Below are 11975 nucleotides of genomic sequence, written 5' to 3' on the forward strand. Positions count from 1 at the left end.
CAGCCAATTAGATTTAGAAATCAATATCTTATATTAAAATTCCATATAATTAATAACTTAACGATTTATCGATCGAAAGAATTATACTTATTTTTTATACTTATTTTTTATACTTATTATTTACTTATATGTTTAGAAAACTCCTCACGAGTCTTCCATATTATAATAATACTACTACGATTAACTAAATTATAACGATAGATAAACAAATGGTAAATATCATTCCATCCAGGAGCCAATTAGATTTAGAAATCAATATCTTATATTAAAATTCCATATAATTAACAATTTAACGATTTATCGATAAGAAAGAATTATACGTTATTTATTTATACGTTCAAAGAACGTAACTTCTCACGAGCCTTCCATATTATAATAATACCACTACGATTAACTAAATTATAACGATAAATGGATATTGCTTACTCCATCCAGGAGCCGGAACGATTAACCCAGAGATCATTTCTTCGCTTATAACAGGCGGGTCGGAGGGTGGCGGTGGGCAAACCAAACTCTCGATTATGTCGTCGGTCACTCTCATTATCCCCGTGAGATCCGGGGGCTCGGTCCTCGAGGATCTCATCATCATGCACAAACCGACCTCCTCTTGCAACACGCTTTCCAGGTACATCATGTCCAGGTCGCTCACTATCGCGCCGTTGATCACCATGATTTCGTCACCTTTAATGATACCTGAGAAGCAAATAAGCAAAGATGGAAAATATCCTTGACCGAAAATTGGAACGAAGATGGATGCTTTCGAGTAATGTTCACTTAAAATGGAAAGTAAATAGGAAAGGAAAAAGAATAATATTCTGTTCACGAGAATAATTTATAACCTAGAGGGGAAAGGGAAGCGAAGAACTTAGTTTTTATCGATAGTATCTATAACTTACATATATATATATATATACATATATATTGCACGAAGTGCAGTTATGTATGCTTCGTTTGAAGGATGTGTCTATTGCAAGTTTGCTTGTTCAATAATAAGGGAGTGACAGTATAAGAGGGAGGGGAGGGGAGAAAAAAAAATCAATATTTTTCAATGTCATTCCCCACAAGATATCCTGTAGATGCAGACAAAAAAAAAAAAAATCTGATTAAGGACGCTCGACTTTGTGTTTCCACGTGTATCTCACCTTCATTCTTAATTTAGATCAAAGAGGGACGGAAAGAAGGATCTTGGGCTCTATCGACTCGGCCTTCTATTTATACATACACGTCGAGCCAGTTTTATAGAGAGGGATGGAATGGTGCGTGCAATCGATCGACGAATCGCCCGAAAGGTTTATCCCAACGATATAAATACAATTACCATTCTGCATTGCTACGCTCTTATCCTCGACCCTGCTGACGTAACAGCACAGCTCGTCCTGTCGATCGGAATTCTCGATCAACTCCGCCTCCACCGAAAATCCCCACATTTGTTCAAGAGTGTTCCTTTGCAACTCCACTTGATACAGGATCTTCGCGCATACCTCGACCACTTCGTGCGTGTGCAACTGAAATTATAATTATATATTTAACAGTTTAAAGACTGTTGTTGTTCAACAAGTTGCTTAAAGTTCGTGTAACTTCGATTGGATTTGAATATATTCGAGTGACAAAGGATTTTAGATACACGTTGAAACGTGTATCGGACTCGAATAATGGAATTATATGCAAATGGCTTCGACTTTGTGCAAAGCACGAAAGTTTTATTAATTCGTCGACACAGTGGTTCGAATAATAATAGGAGGACAAAATTATTTTTTTTCTGGTTTTGAGTATATATGGAGATTTAATTTTTAGAAAATAATACTACTTTTTATAATTTATTGTTTTATTAAAAATTTATGTAGCATAAAAATGCGTGAGTAAATATATAAAAAAAAAATTAACATTGCGTTTAATTTAGTATTAGAATAAAAAATATGTATAAATATACAGATATAGAAATATTTGTGATCCTAAAATTATCCGATAGATAGATGGGTCAGATATGGATATTTAAACAGTAATAATTTAACAATAAAAATGATAAAATTGAAAATTATTAAATGAAAAAGGCACTACAAGAAGATATATTGCATATCGATTACTCAAACATTGAAAGGAATAAAAAAATTACCAATTAAAGTTAGGAATTATTAATAATGTTATATATATATATATATATATTATAATATAAGATAAATTTCATAAATATCAATGGCTAGATTAAAGAATTTGCTAAGTAGCCGTAAACATTAAAATTAATTTTAATATAGTTTTGCGAATTAAATATGACAAAAAAAAAAAGTAAAGAGCTTTTATTTTTCACATATTTCGACTCTTATCGCGTGGAACAATGTGAAATATGTAAAAAATCATTGATGAGTCATTACATTACATGAATTTCTAATATAATAATATAAACTAGTTATTTAACTTTAATTTATAAAAAACTTATTGATCATTATAATTTATAATGATTTTAATTGATTGAAATTGAAATTTAAAGATGCCTTAAAAAATTATTGAAATATGACCGATCAATTATTGATTAATTCTCTATCTATATACGCGTATTTTTATAAACGTTTAAAAATTTATAAGATTTTAATATATAAATGTAATTGCTGTACATTGCATCGAAACAATTATTTTTTATACATTTAAAAATTAATTTTGTCCAGTTAATATACATTATTCGAATCACTATGGTGTCGCTTGTATGATGCACCTGTCACGATGTTTCCACGTGTGTATACATCGCGACAATATGTTTCGATATCCGTAAACCGTTTAGAAGCAATCACAGAAGGAAAAAATAAAATAACTTTTGAAAATGACAGAATTTCGAATTTTTGCCGTGATGTGTTTTCTATGTCTTTTCTCTTGACTAGTTTAACAATTTAACAGCATACATTATATAAAATACTCACTATAATGTTAATATACATTATTTGAACCACTGTGGTGTCGCTTGTATCGATGCACCTGTCACGATGTTTCCACGTGTGTATATTGCGACAATATATTTCGATATCCGTAAACCGTTTAAAAAGCAATTACAGAAGGAAGGAAATGAAATCCCAACTTTCGAAAATTACAATTCCAAATTTTTATCGTGATGTGTCTTCTATATAAATATATATTATATAAAATACTCACGTATGTTTCTATCAAGTCGGTTCTATGTGGTACGAAATAATTATGATCTTCCATGTCGCGGCGTTTTTTCACGCGAACGAAATGTTCCATTGGATTAAGATTCTTTCTGTTGCAAGCGCTTGCGAGGAATTCTTCCACTGTCATAGCATCGCGCACAAATACGGATACCAGCTGTAAATAAAATATATAAGCATAATGATAAATAGGAGAAATAACGAAATGTATAGAGGAAATGAGTCTATCGATAAAACAAAATAAGCTAAAATTTATCCTTTTTTTTCGATAACGTATTTTGATCATAAATTAATTAGAAAAATAGCTTCGAATAATTCCATCAATAATACTCTTCATTACAACAGGCAATCGTCGCTACTGTGCATTGCTAGCACAAATTGGCACTCAAATATACTCGATTCGACTATACTATATTTATGTTCGTGTATAGAAGAATAAAATCGTACTTCTTCCAACTTACCATAGACGGGTAAAATTTAATAGTTGAAGTTACGAATAAACTTACCTCGATAATTTATTCTTCGAAACATAAAAATAATCGCGAATAACTGCCAAACGGTCGAGGTTATACGAAATAATGGATAAATTATAATGACTACGAATAAATATTAATTAATTATTTAAACTATAACTTCATTCTTAAAAATTTTTAACTTTTTTTAGTTACTTTCTTCCTAACCTCTTTATCTTCTCTCATGTAAAAGAAACCCAAAGAGAAAAACAGAAAAAAAAAAGATGAAAAATATTCGCACGAGAGAGATAAAATTTGTCGTGTAACAAATAGGAAATTGAAAACTTTTGAACAATTATCTTACCTGATTTTCTGGCACGAAAACCTTCACCGTCTTCTCATCATCTCTGGACGAAATTTGAAGGGATCTCCTGCTCGATCCGCTGTTGGATCTCGACAACAATGGCGGCCTTCTCTTGGTAGCCCCTCGTCCCGCCAACAGATTGTTCAATAGGGAAGGGCTCCGCGCGCATATGAAAGCGTGAAACGACGACACGGTGAAAACCCCTAATTTGTTCAACGTCTGCTTCGTGGCGCGGGACACGTGCGTCAATAAACTCTGGGGAGAGAATAATCAAGATTGGAAATTATCGAGGTGATGATTCTCGATATTATCGGGGCTACCCCCTACTAATTTAGCGGAAACTGAACGACTCGTTCAAGTTTTACAAGAATCTATTTACGGTTTACAATGATCGATACCAGCCTTCCCATTTCCTGTATAACGGCTATATAATGCGTGCGTTAAATTGTGCATTGTTAACGCGCGACAAATTTTTTTTTTTTCTTTTTTTATCGAACCACATTTCGCGACATTAACTCGATACTCAATGCTCACCTCTTTCGAGGTTTTTGCGTAGGAAAGGGCACGAATGTGGAATACTTGTTTTATTTTTTAGAGGGATTAAGTGAAAAAAAATTAGGGGAATTTTATGTTGGGTAAAAATAAATGTTATGGATTGTGCAGAATTTTTTACTTTTTTTAAATAAATATCGGATTAGTAATGTTTAAATTCGGATATTTAAATTACTAATAGAATTTTGTATTAATCTACAAGTATAATACGTAGTGTCAAATATAATAAAATAATCGCAATTAGATGAATAACATTTATTATACTTTCTGAATCTTTTAATTTATTTTATTATTAGTCAAATAAAATTTTTCTTATCATATTATAATCAAAAACAGAAAAATCTTCAAATCTTTATTAATATACTGAAATTATGATTATTACAATATGATTTATCTTTTCTTTAAAAAAAATCACAAAATAAAATTAAAGTAAATTTTACTTTGAGTACAAACATTTTATTACGGAAATATAAAAAGTTTCTGTTAAACGTAAAAGAAAAGACTACCTATCAACAACAATTGCTATGTAACAATGCTTTGGTTGTTATAATATTTGAAGAAGATTGAACAGATCGAAAATTTGATGTCTCATATTTCTAATCTATTTTATTCGATACCCTTTCCTCTATTATATCGATGTTTCTAAAAAAATATTATACAATAATCTATATAATCTTTCAAAAATCAAAATTATATTTTTTTTTGAAAATTTTTTTTATATGAAAAAATTGAAAATAATTTTTCTTTAACCTTTTCAGAAACAAGTTACTTATAAATCCTTTTGAAGCAATAATTGTCGAGTAAAATAAAATATCATCAGTTTCGAATTTTTTATTCTTAAAAAATTCTATAGTGAAGAGTTCTTCAAGAATATTTTAATTTTTTTTTTTTTACTTAATAATAATTTTTAAAGAAAACTGAACAACTACACGTACGTTTCAACGTCCCTGAAGAAGTTAATAAATTTTTTTTATCTTGCAAAAATGGATATTGAAATTTCTTTTAACTAATCTTAAACGTAATTTTTTATTACCTTTGGATTTGGTAATTCGCCACTTTGTAAACTGGCCATGTAACATCTGAGTCGGAATTGTTCGCAATGAAGTCTCTCCAAATTTTCTTCCCACTGAACAATCTGATTGTTGATCTGCTGTTTCGTCTCCACGTCAGACACGACGGATTGCTGAAGATCTGCCATGTGTTTCAATTTGTGGTCCTGTAAAACGCGAGAGAGGATATTGAGCGATTTTTCACTATCTCTCTCTCTTTCTCTCTCCCTTCTTTGACGGATGAGAATAATGCGCATAAATTAAAGCAGAGTTATACACGCGTGTATATGCTCGACCCGCTTACCGATTCTATCGCTTTCTCTAAGCGAAATATTTCTTCCTGCAATAAATGAAGGGTTCCAGTTTTACCACGATGACGCGCAAACGCGGCTGCACAAGCCGAATGTATACTGTTCACCCAGTTCTCGAGTTCCACTTGACACGGAGCCTAATGTAAAAGTGAAAAAAATTCCGTCACTGAATTTGTAACTGATAAGAAAATAATTATTATCGTCGATAAATAATTATAAAAAGGTTTTATATGTTCAATATGGTAAATTTTTTCGCGTATTTATTTTATTATTTTTTTGTTCGCGATGAATTGAAGACAGAACGTTGGAAAATTTGTCGAAACAATTGGAAATGTTTCGAGTTTAGAAACATTAAAAGTTTTATTTTTTTACAACGGAGGAAAATTAAGAAATTTCAAAAATCGAAATTTTACAAGAGAGAAAAATTCGACGATGAAAAGGTATTCTAAGTTTTAAAAAATTTTGAAAGTTTCGAGATCTCGAAAAAGAGGTCTTAGTTTCGAGAATTTTGAGTTTTTAAAAAAAGATTTTCGAAAAAAAGACATCCCGAATATTAAATTTAAACAATTTTGAGAGTTTCGAAATTTCAAAAAAGAATATCTCGAAAATTTTGAGAATTTTGATAATTTCTGAAATCTTAAAAAAAAAATCCTGAATTTTGAAAATTTTGAGATCTCAGAAAAAAAGATATTTTGGATTTTTAAACTTTTGAGAATTTCGATAATTTCAAGATCTCAAAAAAAAAATCAAAATTTCAAACGTTTCGAGATCTTAAAAGAAATGAATTTTGAAAATTTTGAAAATTTTCTCAAATCTTGGAAAAAATCTCAGAAAAAAAGACGTTCTGGATTTTAAAATCTTTTATCTTATCTTTATTAAAAAAAGAAAAAAAATCTCGAATTTTAAAAGTTTCGAACGTTTCGAGATCTCAAAAAGAAAAAAGGTATATCCCGTTTCGAAATTCGAACAAACTTCAAAATCGATTTTTCACGAATCTAAAAAAAATCAGATCTCAATTAATTCGTCCTCTCCTTCCGCGTATCTGAATACCCGAAATAAATAAAACGTACCTGAAATAAATAAGCATCGCCGAAAGCGGTGCTCAAGCAAAATATGTAGTCCCTCTTCGGATGTTCCGGGATCGGTTGCATTATCGCGCCATCGACTATGATCAAATGCTTGGGCGCCGCCTCCATGGTTCTACTTTCTTGGGATTCGCAAGGATAGAAGAGGAGCGTGGTCCCCTTCAGGCAAACCCAGTAACCTTTCCAACCCCTCTTCCTCGCTAGCTCGATCTGATGCTTCTTTCGTAACAGCCATTTCTTCACGCTTAGAAATCTACGATTCGAAACATTCGAAAACTTAATCCTATCTTCCTTACCCTCCCCCTCTCGTCTCTATCGAACGATCATTCTCGTCCGCATCTTTTGTCGACCATCGCCACGTCCCACTTACCCAGCTTTTCGTACCGCCCCCGTACAATTGAACGACGCAGCGGCTGTACCAGTCTGTTTCCCTCGATAGGGCGAATTTATCACGCTCTCCCCGTCGTCGTCGTCGCTAACCGCGGTAGTTAGGGACATTTTATCGTCGTCTGACATCTACAACATTTCACCGATATTACTTATCCGATCTATCCCATATATTCCGTTCGGGCAATTCTTTCACGAGAAGAGAATAACATGTATACGTGTGTGTTTGTGCGTGCGTGTGTGTGCGTGTGTGTGTATGATACAATTCGCCAGTGTTCGTGATCCGAATACTGATCGAGTGAACATTTAATGAATATATTTATTACACGTGTACGAACGTTAATAATTATACAACGTTAATCAATATTCGTGTGAATATTATGAAAATATAAGGACGATGAAATAGGTATATGTGTATTTGTGTGTGCGTGTGTGTCCTGTGTTCTTCAAAATTACTCAGAGAATCATCAGAGTCGAAATATGAAAAAAAAAAAAAAAGAAATGGAAACGTGAAGGGGAGAGGGAGTTCGTATTCTCTTTGATCGAAATTATCGAGCTACGCGATATATCGATTCGCGTATATCGTAAGGATGCTTGCTTATTGTATATACTTGCAACAATACTTACATTATCCTATCATCGTAACGAATTATCCTACATACATAAAAAGATCATCAAACGACAAGAAACAGAAAGATAGAAACAGAAAGTGGAAAAAAAGGAAACGGTAAACAGAAATGAAACGTGCAAAAATTTAATTATTAAATCCTTCTATTATATTCGCTCAGTCGGTAAAAGTACAACGCGACGACGGTGAAGGACTACAACGACAAACAGAATGGAGGGGGAAAGAAACGAGTGAAAAAGGAAACGCGGATAACTCGGATGCCTGTCTAACCTTTTTAGCGTAATTTGTCATACCGCGTAGCTTCTCGCGTATCCCCCTAAGGCCCTCTCCGGCCCAAAAACTTACGACTTTTTTCAGAAAGTCGGCGTTGCACGCGTCCGCCGTCATGTGCGGATGATAATGACAGTAACAACCCTCCTTCAACAGCTTCATGTTTTTCTCGGCCGTGCCGTTTATCCTGAACATGATCTCGCGGCGTGCGACGCTCAGTCCGTCGATGTAACGTTGTGCCCAAGTGTTCAACGCGCCGTTAATTATTCTCAGCAATTTGTAATAATAACCGTCCCCGAGCCCGAAATTCACCTTCTCCCGAACGTTCTTGCAATTGAACCAATACAATTTCCTCGTCTCATTTATACATATCACGCTGATCGTGTGCCTTTTGCAAAGGCAAAAGTACTTCTTGCAATACTTTTTGTGTAACTTCTTCAGATCCGCGAAACTGGTGCACGGGTACAACAAATTCAACGTACTATTCATACACTTGATCGACCATCTCGGCTCTACCATTATCTTCGTACTTCGTTACCCGTTGACGACGAGGTGTAACCGAACGACCGAGAGAGAGATATATATTTACATATATATATATATCTCCTCGATGGAATGCAAATTTTTCTTTTCTTTATCTCTCTCTCTCTCTCTCTCTTCCCCTGTAGTTTGATCCAAATTAATTTTTTACTCGACTCGTTCGTTTCTCTTTCGATCGATGCCTTTATTATTATTATTATTATTATTACTATTACTATTATTATTATTATTATTATTATTATTATTATTATTATTATTATTATTGTCTTTTGGACGGGGGGAGGAGCAGGAGGAGGAGGAGGGGTGAAAGAATCGACGATAACGATTAATTTCGTCGTAATTCAATCGTGCACGGGAAAGATTTCCTCGTTATTTAATTCGATTCGAAGTCGAGGAACCAGTATCCATTTTCCATCGCTCACTGTGCAAAAGGGGATAGGTTCGAGATTGCCCAACGTTGCACGAATCATCGTAACTGGGATGGGATGGGGATGGCCGCTTCCTTCGTTTTCTATTCGTATGTTTTACGCAGTATTGGATCGCGATTTCACGCGAATTCTTCCCTCCGATTGAAAATTTGCACTATCTTCTTGGTGAACGTTATCGTATACGGCTCGAACAGTTTTCTCAACAGATGCAACATCTTGATCACGAACGTGCACACGAAGTAAAACAGGCACAGTCGTCGTGCATTGTGCATCCTCCTCCTCTCATTCGGTGACGCTTCGATATATATTTTCAAGCATTTTTTCTTTTTCTCTTTTCTTCTATCTCGAACAACAATTCGAAACAATTCCGGTTCGTATATCGTGTATGATGTAAGATAAGATAAGACGACGAGGGGATGACAGACAAGGGGGGAAAAAAGCATGGGATATATCTCTTTAATTATTTTTCCTTTTTTCGTTTCTTCCTCTCTCTTTTTTTTTCTTTTCTTTTTTTTTTTTTTTTCGATAATTCACACGTCACAACGTGCGACGTTGTTTTCGTTCGAAACACGACACGAGCGATATTTCCTTCTTCTAACGTGCTCGTTAAGCAGCATATGGGAAAGCTATATAAGGTGTGCAATACGAAGATCGATAGATGGAAAATATCTTTCGATTATTATTATTATTATTATTATTATATTTGTACATTCGATAATTACTCTACTTTTCTTAAGGCAAACCGTTTTTGCACTTTTACAGATCACTACTGTAGGATCCCTCCTTCTTCTTCTTCTTCTTCTTTTTCTTCTTCTTTTTTTTTTTTTTCTTTTATTATTATTTTCTGCTTCGTAAAACTAGAACACGAATCTATTTTTAAAAAAATCGACGATTTCACGAATATATAACCTTGTACTATATTTGATTTCTTTCCTTTTTTTTTTTTTTATTATTATTATTATCAACTTCAAAAGGATCTCTTCTATCTTTCTTATCCACTCTCTTCTTCTTCTATGTCACTCACAGCTGTCGCAAAATTCTCTCCTTCTTCGTTCGATACTTTCATCGATCCCTTCAATGAGTTCAAGCGATAAATGAGATATCCTTAAAGGGGGAGGGGAGGTGTCGGACTCGACGAACAGAAACAGATTATTTCAAAAAATTCTTATATACTCTTCTCTTAAAGTAATATCGATAAGTTTTTCTTCTTCCTTCTCAAAGATAAATATATATATATGTATGTATATATATATATAGAATACTTTTGCAATATACGCGTAGAAAGGATCTCTCTGTATAAAAATATTTTACATCTTCGGTTATCACGTTCTCTTTTTAGCGTTGTATTTACATTGTAATATAATCTACAACGAATCACGTACTTTGCCCTCCTCTCTCGTCTTATTATCATTAAAATTAATAATCTCCTCTGCAAATCCTTTGCCCCCTCATTTCTCTTCCCCTTCCATTTATCCCTTTTTCATTCTTCGCATTCATCCATTCATCTATTCCCAAATTCTTCACTCTTCCTTTGTACTTCGGGGAAAAAAAAACATTCGTCGAAATATTTGTATATTCTCTTCCTATATTCTCTCTCTCTCTCTCTCTCTCTTTAATTCATAAATCTATATATATATGTATATATATATATATATTCTTTTTTTTTTTTTTTTTTTTGGAAAATCGTTGCTAAGCGAAGTCGAGCAGAGAGGAGAACGAAAATATAATATATATATATATTTATACCAGGTACCCTAAGATCATTCGCGTGTACACACGCGAAACGTTCAAAAAAAAAAAAAAAAAGAATCAATGGAAAGAACAAGTCAACTCAACAAGAGATTCATAGTTGCTCGTTGCTCGTTTTCCAACACCACGTGAGCCAGCACGTGTCGAACAGTAAGTAAAATTCAATCCTTCCGATGAGATATCCTTCCTATAATCTATCCAACGTAAAAACAATCTCCTTTCGTTGCAGCTCCACCGACCCTGGCCTCCCGTAACTGTAGATATCCAAACAGTCGAACCGCAGTCATATATACGTACACGCTCGTATATACGTGCACGTATATCCAACTATATATATACATATATATACATACATACATACATACATATATATATATATATATACATATACTTCACTATCAACGATGTTGGGAAAAACAACAATTGAACGTTTCAACAATGAATCGTGACCACCGAACAACCCGACGACGCGTAAGCAACCAGACGATCTTGGCGAGTGTCACCACTTTTGTTATCCTTCCCGTTCATCTTGACGTCTCCCTGTATCTTCCTCCTCCTCCTCCTCCTCCTCTCTGGATCCTCCTCGAGGAGAGGAGCCGCGCTAATCGTTTTTTCAAGCCAGAGGAGGGAAACGAGACGTGTTCCTCCCTCTCTCTCTCTCTCTCTCTCTCTCCCCGATCGATCGACGATAATCTTATTATCCGCGGAGCTCGATCGTTATCGAGCTCCTCCACTCCACTCGTTCCTTACGCGACTCCGTTAGCTTGGCGCGAGCGGCAAATGCGAAGAGGGTTGAAAAGGGTCGTAATCGGTCCGCAGCCACGGACAGTGAGTTGCTCCAGACTGGGGCGCTGGAGAACGGCGAGAAGCGGCGGAGCTGCCACGGCCGCGAGGGGGAATCAATACCCAGAGCAGCTCGCTCGGCACTCGCTTCTCTCGTTCCTTCGCGCCGGAGGCCGGCCAAGGGAGGGCACGCGGATGGGGGGCGGCTGGAGGGGGGAGGAGGGA

General features: G+C 34.7%; 1 protein-coding gene across 15 annotated transcripts in view; it reads right to left on the reverse strand.

Annotated features, from left to right (window-relative positions):
* The window catches only part of LOC122713409, a 30669-nt gene that overhangs the window by 6365 nt on the left and 12329 nt on the right, over positions 1 to 11975 (reverse strand). For all 15 annotated transcript variants that reach the window (XR_006346487.1, XR_006346486.1, XM_043933833.1 and 12 more), the window contains 8 exons: positions 7336 to 7481; positions 6951 to 7218; positions 5874 to 6017; positions 5554 to 5736; positions 3969 to 4223; positions 3139 to 3309; positions 1319 to 1505; positions 427 to 693 (listed from right to left, as the gene is read on the reverse strand). Coding sequence is in view for 13 of the 15 variants with exons in the window: in XM_043933833.1 (XP_043789768.1) it covers positions 427 to 693; positions 1319 to 1505; positions 3139 to 3309; positions 3969 to 4223; positions 5554 to 5736; positions 5874 to 6017; positions 6951 to 7218; positions 7336 to 7481 (1621 nt within the window). In the remaining 2 variants the exon portion in view is untranslated. The remainder of the gene's footprint in view (positions 1 to 426; positions 694 to 1318; positions 1506 to 3138; positions 3310 to 3968; positions 4224 to 5553; positions 5737 to 5873; positions 6018 to 6950; positions 7219 to 7335; positions 7482 to 11975) is intronic.

The sequence above is a fragment of the Apis laboriosa genome, unplaced genomic scaffold (assembly GCF_014066325.1).
Source record: "Apis laboriosa isolate Shangri-la unplaced genomic scaffold, ASM1406632v1 scaffold23_cov150, whole genome shotgun sequence".
Lineage (NCBI taxonomy): Eukaryota > Metazoa > Arthropoda > Insecta > Hymenoptera > Apidae > Apis > Apis laboriosa.